This window comes from Plectropomus leopardus, chromosome 21 (genome assembly GCF_026936395.1).
Source record: "Plectropomus leopardus strain MGB_pleo_1.0 chromosome 21, ASM2693639v1, whole genome shotgun sequence".
Classification (NCBI taxonomy): domain Eukaryota; kingdom Metazoa; phylum Chordata; class Actinopteri; order Perciformes; family Serranidae; genus Plectropomus; species Plectropomus leopardus.
Window position 1 is genome coordinate 16,708,516 of NC_142196.1, and position 15,280 is coordinate 16,723,795.

A 15,280-nucleotide genomic window follows, 5' to 3' on the forward strand; every position below is an offset into this window, starting at 1 on the left:
TCTGCTGCAGTGCTCCAGTATGTTCACCAGCTAGTTGCTTACTTTATGCTGGACAGATAGTGTATAGTAGGTTTTTAGAAATTCTTTGCTAAAACACGGCTGCCTGCTGTGTCAAAATATTATGGGATGAGAGCTTTAACACTAACCAGCGTAATAACAGCCCACAAATGAAATAAATAACAAATGTAGCTTTCTTTACATTTTCCGCAAACGTAATAGCATTTGCCTACTATAGCCACAGTACCTAATTTGTTATGTTTGTGGCGTTTTGCTTATGCAAAAAAAAAAATCTATTTAAACAAGATATTTATGTGCCTCAAAACAATTCTGTGAACTACCAACACACATAAGAAATTTTTGCAAATGTAATAGCTGATGCGTAGTATGTTTGTAGTAGGCAACTGCTATTACATGTGGAAAAAATGTGAGATTATTACATTAAAAGCTGCAGATTTGTATTACGTTTGTGGGTTGTTATTACGTTGGCGGGTGTTACAAGAGCTAAAACAAAAAATCAGAGCTTAAAGACTGTCAAAAACTCCACAATACTGTGTGTCTGTGTGCAGGAGAGAAGCCGTACATCTGTGAGATCTGTGGGAAGAGCTTCACGAGCCGACCCAACATGAAGCGCCACCGCCGCACCCACACTGGGGAGAAGCCCTACCCCTGCGAGGTGTGTGGCCAGCGCTTCCGCTTCTCCAACATGCTCAAGGCCCACAGGGAAAAATGCTTCCGTGTCAGCAACCCCATGGTTACCGATGGCAACGACTCCCTCGGCCTCCATCAGCCTCTGGCCTCACCTGTCGTGGACTCTTCCAGCCAGGTGCAGCTGGGGACGGCGCTCCCTGCCACGTCTGCGACCACACCCGCTGCTGCCTCAAGCCCACACCCCCTCCATGGCACCCAGCTGTCTCTCCCCCTGCTGCACTCCATGGGGGGGCTGCCTCCCACCCCTCATTTACCCCCACCGCCTCCCCTGTTCTCTGCCGGTAGGATGAACTCCAACAACTAACAAATCTCTGTAGCATCGAAAGCACTTTTGTTACTTTTGTTTTTCGTAGAGCTTTTAAGAGGACTCCTGCAGCAGGAGAGTGATGCACCTCAGTGACATTTACACTGAGGGGAAAAAACTTTCTGAAGGCTACACGGAGGCCTCATGAAAAAACATACATACACCTTCCACAATAAGAAATAGTTATTTTTTACTCTGTTAAATACAATAGATAACCTCAGAGTCCAGTAGGACGTGTCGTCACCGCGCTTCTCTTTGAGTCTCACGACTCTGTTCTGGTTTCATTTGGGATTTTCCGCCACCACACACATCTCTCCAGAGCCTTGCACAATGCATTGATTGTAGCATCTTTTACAAAGTGGGAGGGAGAGTTTCCTGAATCCTCACTCATACGAGGAGTCATCAGTCGAGCGAGAACCACACTCTGATGAGATTTAAATGTTTTATTTTTGATCGTTCTCTGCCAATATGTAGCGAGTGGTTCTGGTCTGACCCAGCAATAACCAAATGCTGACTTGTCTCTGAGCATATACATGTATATGGCATTGCCAGTAACCAAATCCTGTTAGCTCACCTGTTATAGTTAGAAAATGTTATACAGCATTTATAATCGATCCTGCACCTTACATTTAACTCTAGTGATATTTAAAATGTACTCCTAATTGTCTCAATTTTTATAATTGTAATAGTGTGTAATTCGTGGCACGTTACGTCAATTTGTAAGGACGCAAGAGAAGTTGGGATGCGTGGACAGTTGGCTGAGCAATGCTGTGTGTGTGTGTGCGTGCTTGTGTGTGTGTGTGAGAGAGAGAGTGAGAAATGAGGCAGAGATGTGAGATGAAGATCTACGTTCAGCTAATCAACGCTTTGAGCTTCCCCCGAGTTAGGAGATGGAGTAATTTGTTGACTCTCATCTTTTGCTTACATTAAGCAAGCGTGCTCCTCTCCGGTAGATCTGGCTTTGAGACGGTATCGCACTTTTCTGTGACTTGTTAGTAAAAACCTAATGTACTCAGACCTACAGTATAATTGTAGGTTTAAAAATCTAATGTCAATGTTAACTTACACTTCCCAACTAAACCTGATCTGTGTAATTAGTTTGCAGAGAGCGTAGGGATAATAATATTCACAGAAACCTGCTTACGTAGCTCATTAAGTGTGCACATTTCATCCTGATATATATTATAAAACAATAAACCTTATATTCCAATACCTAAATCTCTCAAAGAGCACTGACAGTGAAAACTTTTAGCACAACAGAGCGCATCACTAAAAGGGCTCCTTATGATTACACAACTATTATAAACTAATCGATTTCTTCTATAAGTGATCTGTAGAAGTTTGGGACATGCAGTATGTAACCCCCCTCGAACATTTGTGGCTCTGTGTGCACTTTTGACAATTACTTGTCATCAATCTACTGGAGTAAAACTGAAAGAATAGAATTGAATCATTGTCGGGAAAAAGTTTTCTTCTCTGACATTTTGGGAAATACACTTATTTGCTGTCTTGCGGAGAGTTGGATGAGAGGTTCGATACCACTGTCTTGTCTTTAAGTTAAATATAAAGCTACTGCCAGCAGCTGGTTAGCTAAGTTTAGTACAAAGAGTGGAAACAGGGTGAAATAGCCAGCTTGGCTCTGTCTATAGTGAAAAAAAATCACCTACCAATGCCAAAAACTTAGTAATTAACCTATAAAATCCTGTGGGTTTTATCCATTAAAAAAAAAGATTTTTAAAAACAGTAATTTGTGTTTTTACTGGGGGTTAAAAAGAGTTGTATTTTAGCTAGCCTGGCTCTGCTCAAAGGGAACAAAATATATAAGTCCCTCCAGTATTTTGGGGGATTTTGGGGGATTTTTGCAGCATAAAATGCCTGATTTCACAGCAGCTTTTCTTTGCAAAAAAAAATTGCAATTCACGTTGCTATGTTAGTGAAAGTTATAAAATTGCAAAAAAGTTTCTTTTTTTTTATTAATACTATTTTGTATAATTCATTTAAAAAATGAAGACAACTTATTTTAAACCATGTTCAACAATGTATTCATTAATTTTCTATACCTAAACTTTTAAACACAGTTAGTCACACAAACAGTCAACCACACCGCTATCACTTTGTGATGTACACAGTAACATTTACATTAACCGTCATTATTTAATGTCAGTCACCTTGATTATTTCAGCACTTGCAATAGACGAATGCAACATCCTCCGTCATGGTGATCAATCTTCTCTGGTGTCCACACATTTTAGCCATTACCTGTTCTGTGTTTTGCTCGATAAAAGTGTTTGTGTTTCACCACAATGTGCAAGTGGTAAAACAGTTCACCACCACTTTCGTGCAGAACATCAGGGCATTTCCCCCACGGTTTTTAGCAGTGATGTGAGACATTTGTGATGTATGCATCTTCACAACTAGAAACAAGGAAGTGAGTTTTGTGATTTGTGAGAAACTATGGTAATTGGTCAAATATGCTGAAAAGTTGCTGTGATTGGAAAAAAAAATCAGGAATTGATTGAATTTGTGTTCACCACATTGCAACGTCCTAGAAGGGCTGACATGTGTTTTAACTCCCAGTAAAATCGCAATGTGACATTTTTACACATTGTTTTTGGTTTTAACAAGCAAGATTTAACCTGTTTATTTTTTTAGCTTTAAACGAGCTGGTAAGCTGATTTTGTTACTTTTAGAGAGAGCCGGGCTTACTCCGTTAGGAAACAGGCTGCTTGCGATGGTTTCATATTTAGCATACAGATATGAGAATTGTATCTATCTTCTCAGCTACTGCTTTCCAGAATGTCAAAAAATTCCTTTAAATCTGACATTTCAATCAATTAATTATCCAAAAAGAGTCTCTGTGCACTATTGATGCACTCTTGCTCACTTTATAGATAGCCTACTTGTAGTGTAGCGTTAACCTGTAAATATTGTTAAGATGTGTTTCTTCCTCGTGATTAATTCCTCATGTTTACATTTGGAAAGTCATTTTGAATGTGCCCCCACGTGCGTCTTGGCTGGTACTACCGAAAGTTGGAATTTGTGGATAAGCTTTTGTAAATGTAATAAGCTGTTCATTGTTTTATTTAAGAGACAAATTGAAGCACCTTAGTGTAGTCTTACGTCTTAGCTCACCCCAGTTACACGTGTTTCTTAAACTGCCATGGTTAAATGGTTAGGGCCACATTTAAAAAATGGTACTTTTTCTTTTGTTTGTTTGTGTGTCTGACACATTTTGTACTTTGATTTGCTGCTTTTGTACAGGGTCCAGTTTGAGACTGCCCTTTAAAATGAAAAGTCTGCTGTTAAATTGTTCTGATATTCTGGCTGTGAAAAATCCAATTTAGCCTTACTGGGCAGAGAGCTCCAGGGTCAGAAATGAGTCACAATTTAGACATTTTGAGCAGTTTGATGAGGTAACTGCCAGCATTTTATACCTATCTGAGGATTGTTTTAATCATTGGAAGATGGGGCTTCTGGTTGTTGACAGAGAGAGGACTGAAGGCAGCGTCACATAAACATAAGGACTGTTGCTCTCTTGTGGTATCATAGTAAACTGCACTCTGTTAGCTACACTACAGAAAGAGAAAAGCCTCCCTGAAGAGTACATTATCATTCATAGTGTGTCTCTAGTTATCACTGGAGATGCTCATAGTACTCTGGGATCATAAGAAAAGGCTATTCCCACTTCACTGTTTTAAGAAGCACTAGCCCAAGAGACAACACTGAGATACTGTGGTTATAGTTTGTGTATTCGCCTTATGCTCGGAGGGATTTGAATGTTTTTGTGTTATGGGTGATGATAGTAACTGATGGTAAAGGAGGAGGGATAGTAGTTATTACTACTGATTTATGCACTTTGAATTTGATTGCCACATAAGCCCATGATGGAGAACACATTTGCAGATACAAGGTGAACAATAAATGAGAGAGATGTGTACAGAAGAAAAGTATTTCCACACTGCCTGCTGAATCCAAAGGCATACATTTTATGTTCATGTACCGTACGGATATTGATGCCCGTAACAAAATCTCCTTGTATTATTTGTTCAAATTTGAGCAGTTTGTGGTTAGTAAGTTGCAGAAGTTGCAGACAGGACTCAGTTGTGTCTCACTGCACCGTTAACTAGTGTTTGTTTCAGTCTGCCTGTTTGACACTGTGCCGCTCTTTAAAGGCCCAGACACACCAAACCGACATCAAAGAACCAGTGGCGACAAAGGCTGACTGTTGAGTCGCCTTACATCGCCTGTGTCTTGGCCAAAAAGTTGACTACAGCCAACGACCAACTGGTGCGTAGCTTCTGCACCTACTTGAGAGGAAATAACTGTCCATACCAGCAGGTGGAAATAGTTTGTATTCGTCATTCAAAAAGGAAAACCGTAAGACTGACTGGACAGATTCAAGATGCTAGTTATCAAGTTTACCATACCTTGTATATAAAGATAGACGACACTCCCCCCACTTACCCCTGCTATGCTTATGTGAGGTTAAAATATCTGAGATACAGGCATTGCCATCTCACGATGGTTGATGTCATTTAGAGCCAGAGTCTGCACAGTAGCTATATCCCTGGTTGGGGAGTTCCCGCCAAAACACCTGTGTTGGTGTGTATTTTGAGATTTTAGTTTGGCCTATGTCCCATTCATTAACATGGAGAGGCGGGCTTTATGACCTATACTGCAGACAGACAGCAGGGGGCGAATGAGATTAAAATTTTACACTTTGGGGGATCTGTCATGTTATCCATCTTTACACAGTCTATGGTTAGTCATTAACAGCATAACCTGATGTTGAAAGAACAAAGAGTACTTACCATGCAACAGCGAACAATAACACAAACAATTGCCAGCGGTTTCTGCTAAAGAGCTCAAAGGCTAAAAAAAAAAATCATCCTAACTAATATAACATGCTTGTTTTGATCTAACTCCCTCTTGTCTTTAGCCGTTTGCTTTCTTTACTCATGGACTGAGTTGGACCAATCAGAATAATTTAATTTGTAAATAAGCTCCAACATCATCAACAAAAATTCGGCAGAACACACTGCCAAAACTTGGCCAACAGATGCTCACCAGTGGTCATAACATTGACTAACAGCCCGTCGTCAGCTTGGTGTGTCAGGGCCCTAACAAGTATTTCGACTCCTCCCTACAGTACACAAATTTGCGAATCCTAGGATAGCGAAGGAATGAGCCATCCTGCTCTCCCTATGAGTGGCCAGTACTTGTTGCCTTTATTGGTTTGATTGGTTAAATTAGGTAAGAGGAGTGGGACTGGTTATGGTTAGGGGAAGAATGTCAGGATTAGCCAATCAGAGGCAGAGTAAGACAGAGTAAGGCGGGTCTTTCACTCGCTATCCTAGCAAACACAAATTTGCATACAGTGCAGTTATGGCTGCTTCTGATCAGCTTTTTCTCCGATCACCACCATAACTAAGAGGAGATAGTTTTAGTTGTCACCAGTTTGCTCCCATTAAAGGAGTTTAAAAATGTGACTGTTGTATTTCATGCTATGAGAAAATGTAAAGGAAGTTGTCAGTTGCCAAATTGAGTAATGATTAAGATATCAATTATTGTGAGCACTTTATACTCCAATTAAACTCGTATGGTGTGAAGGCTGTTACAGTAGCAGTGATATGAATCGAAATCTGCTGATGGCAGGTGTGTGGGGGGTTTTTTTGTTTTGTTTTTTTAATATTTCCATGGCATACGATAATAGGAAATTACAAAAATGCAGTCGCTGCCAGAAATGTGTCCTTGGCAGGTGCTCTGAAACAACATTTTATTTAGACCAAAGGGACATCAAAACTGTTTGTTCAGCCCTTGCAAAAAGAAGCACTACTATATGTACCTGCTTGGAATCAGATTGAAATATTATACTAATGTCTACTTAAGTTACAGACTTCCAACTCAGTGTTGTATTAATCAAATAGTATTATAATAAATCAAACAAACTACCACACATTCATTATTTTGGGGGTGAATGACACTGAGCAGATTATTTGATTTGTCTTCAAAGGCCAATGTTTTTTAAAAAAAAGTATATAAAAAGATATATATATATTTGAAAACATGACACCCCATTTGGAAGAAATGGGGAAGTCTAAATTTATCCTAGAAAGCAGAATTTAAATGCTAATCCTTTGTCTTGGATTATTTAGTGAACAAGTGTTCCCTAAAATGCAAACAAGACCCATCTGATACATCATCAAAGCAACACTTGATCAAGCTGTGCTTTAAAATGTATCAGAGAGAGACATTTATGAGCCCTGACATCTCCCAAATCCTAAAAAAATAATATTACATTATTTTAAGTGTAAGTTTTTCTTATTTAAAAGTTACATGGCAGTAAAGCTGAGATTTTAGAAGCTGAGAAGGGAAAATTTGCACAGTTTTTAGGGTCCTATATTCTAGGCAGGTAGGCTTTATGTGTTTTAATTAGCCAAATTCTCCTTTATTAAGGCTAGCAGCCAAAGGCTTGTATTAGATTAGGCAAAGGTGGACCTGCCCTTGTCCTTAAATGAGGGTTTGTCAGTGATTAAGCGGGTGCCTAGACCCACAGTGACTGTGCACTTTGCATTGCACTCAAGGCAAATGTTTGTCACATATTGAAACATTAAGGCATGGCAGTGGGTACACAGCAGAGTGCTTATAGGATTGCCGAGTTGGGTCTCTACTGGAACTTGTAGTTTTTGGAGTTCAGCCTCTAGAGCCGAAGTGTGTATCCAAAAGGATTTGATTCTGTGGCCTTTAGCTTCGAGAAAAGTTTGGGGATTATTGCTATTTTTTCAGTAGCAATAACTAAAGTTTTGTGATGATATTGGAGGGAAAACATTGTATGTATGTAAGAATTTGAAGAAATTTGTTACTCTTTTGAAGTTGGAAAAAGGCTCTTTTTCTAAGAATGGAGGAGCATTTTTTTTTGTTTTTAGCTTCCCGTATTTTGGGTACAAATGTATGGAGCCCCAAAACTGACAAAAAGTTACCATACAAGTCAAAAGAACTGAAAATTAAAAATACATATATATATTGTTTGTTGAATTATTAAAATGTAGAGACAGAAAATGTATCATATTGATAATAATAATCCTAACCCTCTGATTATCCATCAATCTTTTTTAGTTGTTAAAAAAAAAAAAAGCCAAAATGTTCTGGTTTCAGCTTCTCATATGTGAAAATTCAAGAAGAACTACTTTTCCTTTAACTTCCAGTCACTTAAAAATAAGCTACTGTTTGTATTTAAGCTTAATATGTTTGAAAAGAGACATTAAATCACAAACTCATTTACAAAATGTAAAGGATAACGTACCTACAATAGCAGAGTCTTAGCTAGCAAACATGACAGTAGTGTATTGTAGATTATAAGAATGATCAGCATTTTGTGTACTTGCTGGGATAATTGTATGAGTTTTTTATAAGTTAACAAGCTGGCTAACCACAAAATCCTCTAAAATCCTTTAAAAATGTTACCCAAATAATAGTATTTTGCTTTTTTACAGACTCTTTTAAGGTTAAAATAAAGTTAGATTTCACACTATTTCTTTATGACAGTATTTATTGATGTGTTCAGTGGTATTTTAGACTCATCTGCTAATGTTTTACTGCATTTTGGCGGTTTTGAGGCTCCATATAAACTAAACCAGAAAATTGGAAAACAAATGTTGGTTACTTTGCATGTGAAAGTTTGGTTGGCTGTTCTAAGTTTGTTTGATGGTGACTTTTCCCCTTTTTGGGCAAAGATTTATGTGATAATATAACCATAGGCACCAATGCCATAGTCAATTCAAAGATGTATTATCCACGTACCCTCTACATCTCCCATACTTACTCATACTGCAGCTGTGTTAAATCATACTGTGTACTGTTATTTGCTGATTCTCTACTTTATAATGTAAACACTATGTCTTAGTTAACTCTGGTGTACAAAGACCATGTGTAGGCAGTAGTTGTCAAGTTCAGCTATATTAAAATACTAAAAACCGTACAAGGACGATAGTGTCTAGAGGTGCTATTAACATTAGACTGTATTTTCTGTCTTTTATTGTATTATTGACTAGTGTTTACTGTCTGTAACAAAGCAGAGCGTAATGAAATCATTTCAATATTAAACAGTATAGATATATTATTGCAAATGGAGATGTGTGATGTGCTTTTGTCTGTACAAACAAATTGTGAATTGTTTTGTTTGTTGTTTTTTTTTGCACTGTGTCATGTTTAAGCCATCCTCTCTGGAGGCACCCACATTATGACTTTGCTGCCATCTGTTGGGAAATTTACAAAATCTTTGCCAACATGTTTTTACCATTGCTGTTAGGACAAGTTTTTGGTGTTAAATACTAATATTTTATTTAATTACAGTGCAAAAAATGTCAGTGGGCTACAGACTGTTTACAGTTTTACAATCTCAGCCAGATTAAAATCACTGAAACTCATATATAAAAATCTCTTCAATCAAAAAATGTACATGATATTAAGGCACAAGTACAGTATTAGAACTAGTGTAAAATAAAACATTGAACACTACAGTAGCAGATTTTTTAACCAATGTGACATCTCACTGTGCATAGATTTCTGTTCTGCAAGCAGGGACTGGAGGCGCTTTTACATCTTGGTGAGACGCAGCGTATTGAGGCGGACCCCCAGAATAGTGGCTCCTGAAGCATACTGGATCTCTCTGAGGATCCCCATCCACTTCTTCTCTGTCTCATCAAACCTGAGGAGGATAACAAGACTAGGGTCATAAAAGGTAAGACTCGCACACAGTAAAACTAGTCATTTTGAAACTTTTATCTGTCTTAAAAAAGGTGGTTGTTTTGGTAATGAAATTAAGTCATGCAACCATAGTGTAGTCCATCTATAGCCGTCAGCTTTTTACTTCTGGTGATGAAAAATCACAAAAGTGGTGTTCATTTGTGAAGACTACCTTGCAGACGTAAGTAAGTATCATAAATGTTTGCCGCGAGGCTTATTTTCTACGATAATCCAAAATCCAATGGAAAAATCCAATTTGGTTTTTTTTACAGGGGAACCAGGGTGATACTAACATCCAGGTTGACCCACAAAAAAATGTCATGCCTGCCCGACTCTTTCAGCCGTTGACTTCAGACACTTAATGTCCTAAGACTGATAGCCAATGGGTTCCAATATTGGTCTTTTTCACAGCAGACGTTCTGACATGTTGGAAAAGCACAGGTGAAACTGATAACATTAACGAGGGCTCAGTGTCCCAGTATTCCCGTGATCCAGCATTCACCGCTCCGGGATGTCTCGTACAATTAAATACACCTGTGCATGTACTGCTATGACAAGTTAACATGTCTGCTGTGAAAAAGCTTTATTAGGTGCACTATGGATAAATCAGTCACTGTGTGAATGAAAAAATGTGTCTGTTAGGACTCACCTCCAAATGTCGTTCATCTCTTTGGGAACCATCTCGTCGCTGTCCTCCAAAGGCATCATGGCGAAACCTCCTACAGCGTACAGCTGGCCAGCTAAAGACACCAGGTTCAGAGAGCTACGCTCCTGGGGAAACGCTACAAAGTCTGTCCACCTGAAAAATGTAAACACACACACACACACACACACACACACACACACACACACATAGCGGTTTTTAATGAGGTGTAATACACTTACAACCTTTTAAAGCTAAATAACATTTTAAGGGTTTTCCACCACTGGAAAACTGCTTTAAAATTAAGTTAGTGGTGTGAAAATGTGATAAAGAAGAAGTGAATTGCATTTGTTAACAGAAATTTGAAAAACCATTAATCCAGTAAGCCTAACCCTTTCAACTCTGGCTCGACATTTGTTTTCTTGTGCTGTGTTCAGATTTTCATGAGCTATTTGACCCTTTGAAACCAGAGCAAAGTGGTTTGATTTCTTTTGATAACAATGGCCAATGTTTCAAGAAATGTCACATGAATTGCAAGAAATTAGTTAAAAGTGACAAGAAAATTACATAAAAAATAGTTTTAAAAAAAATGGGAGGACTATTAGAAAATTAACAAAAGAATTAGGGGATAAAAAAACTATATAATTACAATATTTTTAGATTAACAATTATGTACAGAAAAAAAATATTATAAAATATATCAAGTAAATCTTTTTTTTAGGTGTTTTTTTTAGGTCATTTTGTTTTTGTTTTTTACTCCTTTTTTGCATATTTACAGGTAGTTTCTTGTAACTTTTATTTTTCATAAGTATTTTTCATTTATTTATTTTACTTATTTCTGGGACATTTACTGTTTAATTGCTTGTTGCCTCCTCTCCATGTTTTTTTTAATAAGAAATCAGTTTTGCTCAGATTTGAAAGGGTTAATATCACTTGAAAAGTGCACATAAACAACACAGGAAATCTCATTTATAATTGCAATTTTAGGGTCCCTTGGTGATTTCATGCCCTAAGTAGTTTGCACATGCCTTTGGGGCTATGTAACTGTATGTGGTGCCTAAAGCGTTTTTTGTCAGAATTTATTCACCAATTTTGAGGAACTCACTTGTTTGTAGCAATGTCGTACACCTCCATAGAGTCTGTCAGTCCACTGTCGGTGACTCCCGCCGCCACATATATTTTGTCCTTATGAACAGTGGCTCCGAATAAAGAACGGGCAACCTTCATGGGTGCAAGCTCCTTCCATTCAAATCTCTTGGCGTCATACGCACACATCTTCTTCAGACAGCTCCTTTTCACGAGAGAAGCAAAGAACATAGTGTGTCTGAGGTCTGCCATCCCCGAGTGGTCTCTACATATGACTTTAATTTAGAAAAATGTTCCTTTTTCATGTGTTTCTGGATTAAAGCACAGAGCTTTCACACGTGCCACAGATGGATATTAATGTTTTGATCCCACTTAATACTCACTTTTCGTCTCCCTTTCCTCCAATCACATAAACAACATCACTGTGTGACACCGTTGCGTGTCCATAGACCGGGTATGGAAGCGGCTCTGATTCACCCCATTTAAAAGATCTGTAAAGGTGTAAATGAACAAGTTTCAGTTCTGAGAACAGCAGTCCATTCAAAGATTTACATTAACTTGTACTCACTGTCTGTCATAGACCAAAACGGAGTCCAGCGTGCGCTCCTGCTCCTTCAGCTCCCTCCCTCCCAAAACAAAGATGGAGTTCTCAGCCTCGGCCAGCCCGAACAAGAAGCGTGGAGACGGGAGAGGAGGCATCCCTAGCCAGTCAGCAGTGACCGGGTCGTACTGAGGTCAGAGGAGGTCAAACATATGTGAATGGGTTACATTAATGCCACCTAAAGTATACACACTGTAGCACACACAGACAGACACAAACTCTACAGGTAGAGGCACTCTGTGTTAAACCCCCTAAAATCCAATTTTCAGTTTTATTTCCCCTTATGTAGCTACATAAAATATTGAATATATCCAACTGATCATTTTATCCATGTTTCCCTCAAAATCCACCCAGATATACTTTGGCATCAACATTAAAATGTAGCCCATTTTTTATGGATTTAAACACACCCATCAGTGGGTTTTAAAAGGTTTAGTACAAATTAGTACTCAAATTAATATTCTCAATACAGCATACAATTGAAATTGGGTTTTTTTGTAGGTTGCTAAAATATGTTTTGTTGCTGACTCCCATCCTCAGCAGTACATTGCATAGCTTCCGACTCGGACTTCATCCTGCTTCTCCAAACTGGGGGCGTGCCGACTGCCATCTACAGTATGTAATACTCTGACCATGAATAATCATCCCATACAACCCCACTTGAAAAAATTCAAACTATCCCTTTAAGCATCATTCAGCAGTCGAAGGGCCAAACCATGTTTAAATTTTCGTCAGTAAGAGCATAAATGTTTATTACGTTATTAATCCTCAGCAGGAGCACTGCAGGTCTTCAAAGAATTAAGTATCAAAGATCTTCTCTCAAAACTTTATCTAAAACCGTCCCTACCTGTAGGAAATATGAGCACAGTGGATCTTCTTTGTTCTGTTCATCATAGAATAATCCTCCCGCCACAAAGATCTGGTTCTCCCTGGTGACCAAGCTGACGTGGTTTTTGGGAACCTGTGTGGAAAGTGAAGCCGCGAAGCAGTCGTTCCCATTGGGATCGTAGGCCACAGCACCCACCTCGTTCACCATCAGTATCAAGTTCCTGACAAACATGCCAAATCTCAGGTTATCATTCAGGATGCCCGGGAGAAGACCCTCCTCTTCCTCATTATCCTCATTCTCTCCATTTTTCTCTGCTCCACCGTCCTCCTTTTTGCTTTTGCTTTTTTTAACCTCTGGCATTTTCCCAGCGAGAGCATCCCGAACCAGCTGGAGTTTCTCCTGCAGCTCCGGATTAAAGGCAATCAGTTTGTGTTTCTCCACTTTCTCCTTCAGGTAGTCCTCTTTGACCAGACGCAAACGAATGCAATCCAGCAAACCTGGCAGGTCTTTCTCTCTGTTCTGAGAGTCGTAAGACACCCAGTTCATCAAAGCCTCGAACACCGCCTCCTCTGTCTCTACGTTCAGATTGTCGTTTGCTAAAATGGCTGCCAACTCACTAGGGAGCAACTGGAGGAACTCTTCATCTCTGGTGATGAGCTGGAAACGCTCGCAGGCGTAGTTTCGGGCAGAGACGGCCAACCTGGGACAGTCCAACATCAAGCCGAGCCTGAATATAGCCAAACAGTTGCTGAGGCTCAGGCGCTTTTGAAGGAAAGACACACAAACAGTGAAAATTGAAGGGATCTGGTACACATTAGCCACGGCGAAGATGTCCTGGACGTTCTGCTCCGTCACATTGATTTTGGAGGTGTACAGGTACTTGAGGACCAGCCCCATGACGCCCGGCTCCACATCCTCCAGGACGATCTCTCTCTTTTTGCTCTCCTCTATGTCAGACAGGAAGATGGAGCGGAAGTAGGAGCTGCAGGCGCACAGGACCAGCCGGTGGCAGGGAAACTCCTTGTCTTTGATCTTCAGCACACAGTCAACCAGCTTGTCATTCTCCAGCAGGTCATACAGGCCGTCCTGGAGCAACGTCTGCTGGTACATCCTGGGTTCGTCCATGGGGTTTATCGGTAGAGCCATCGTGCCTGGCAGGGGGGTTTGAAGAGCCTTTCAGGGGCTTCAAATCAAACAAAAGTGGATCTTCTTTATAGCAGAGTTTTAGTTTCTTGCCTGGAAAGAGGATTCAGACACACAGTCTGCTGTTAGCCCACACCAGCTGAACTCCGGGACAGCCCACTCCTTCAGCTGTCCTGACCCTTCAACTGAGCTCCAACTGGTAGTTTATTTATAGTCCGGCCGCTCCGTGTGGAGCTATGGGCTTCATTCTGGAACATGAAATGCAATATCCACACTTCAATCCTCGTTCCCACCTCCAACCCCACCCCCGCCCACTCCCCAGGAACATCCACCCACGCTCAGACAGCTGACACACGGCTTCATGGGAAATGTGTCCATCCTGAGTCATGAGTCATGGGTAGATCTGGAGTAGATGAGTTAATATTCTGCCCCCTGGGGTCTCTGTGGGGTCTCCGTGACTGAGTAATTATAGCAGCACTGTCACTCTGTCACTTTCTTATATTACTACATTTATATGATATTCACATTGTGATTTTGATGTGAGGGAAGTTTTTTTTTTATTGCTGGTTAAGCATGAAGCTGGTTTTCACTATTTTCTACAAGACTGATATCATGAAATTGATCAGTTCAAACAGCAATTATAAAAATACAACCTTCAGTGGAATGTCACTATCAACAAAATCTTACTCATGATTTCACTTTTCAAATTTAAGGTCAAAATACGACAGGGTACCCACAGGCATGGAAAACTTGGACAAGCTGTAGACTTTCCAAATCTCATTTTCTAGGCCTGACTAAGTTATGGTATTGGTAAAATCATTGAAACTTTTGAAAAAGTTAGAAAAAATGTTGTGTTCAATGTAATTAATTGTTATTTCCAAGTCCAGTTTTTTTCAGTCTTGGAAAATTCATGGTATTAGTAACATCCTTAAAAATTTTGGAAAAATCCTGACATTTTGTTGTGTTTGATGGAATTAATTATTTCTAAGTTTAAATTTCCAGGCCTGAAAATGTAAGGTATAAAGAAAAGGAAAAGACAAACATTTAAAATTTGTGAGATTCAGTGGAATTAATAGTATTAAATACTCAAGTGCTCGCAACGTTCACGAAAAATTACAGAGCCAGGCCATTTTAGGAAAGTATTAAGTATTTTTCAAAAGTTGAAATATATGTTCCTGACCCTGTTTTGTGTTTTCTTTAAATGAAGCTATTTATAAGCAG

General features: G+C 39.3%; 2 protein-coding genes across 2 annotated transcripts in view; one reads left to right on the plus strand and one right to left on the minus strand.

The window, feature by feature from the left end:
* zbtb47b (zinc finger and BTB domain containing 47b) overlaps window positions 1-9,138 on the plus strand; it is a 34,491-nt gene extending 25,353 nt beyond the window's left edge. The window contains exon 6 of the mRNA XM_042510166.2: window positions 567-9,138. Within this exon, the coding sequence (XP_042366100.1) occupies window positions 567-1,012 (446 nt within the window). The 3' untranslated portion in view covers window positions 1,013-9,138. The remainder of the gene's footprint in view (window positions 1-566) is intronic.
* Window positions 9,139-9,326: 188 nt separating this feature from the next.
* Window positions 9,327-14,318, minus strand: klhl40b (kelch-like family member 40b). Its single transcript, XM_042510167.2, has 6 exons — window positions 12,935-14,318; window positions 12,055-12,215; window positions 11,870-11,977; window positions 11,506-11,691; window positions 10,407-10,556; window positions 9,327-9,719 (listed from the first exon to the last, which is right to left on the minus strand). The coding sequence occupies exons 1-6, from the start codon at window positions 14,060-14,062 to the stop codon at window positions 9,608-9,610; spliced, it is 1,845 nt and encodes a 614-aa protein (XP_042366101.2). The 5' UTR covers window positions 14,063-14,318; the 3' UTR covers window positions 9,327-9,607.
* Between the last annotated feature and the right edge of the window lie 962 nt (window positions 14,319-15,280).

What these genes read in the sequence shown, in the direction of transcription:
- klhl40b (XM_042510167.2), bottom strand. Translation starts at nt 14,062, where the DNA reads ATGGCTCTACCGATAAACCCCATGGACGAACCCAGGATGTACCAGCAG. An exon ending in GTTTTGGTCTATGACAGACA is followed by an intron (nt 11,978 to 12,054) that starts GTGAGTACAAGT and finishes ACACCTTTACAG; the next exon opens with ATCTTTTAAATGGGGTGAAT. An exon ending in GAGATGAACGACATTTGGAG is followed by an intron (nt 9,720 to 10,406) that starts GTGAGTCCTAAC and finishes TATCCTCCTCAG; the next exon opens with GTTTGATGAGACAGAGAAGA.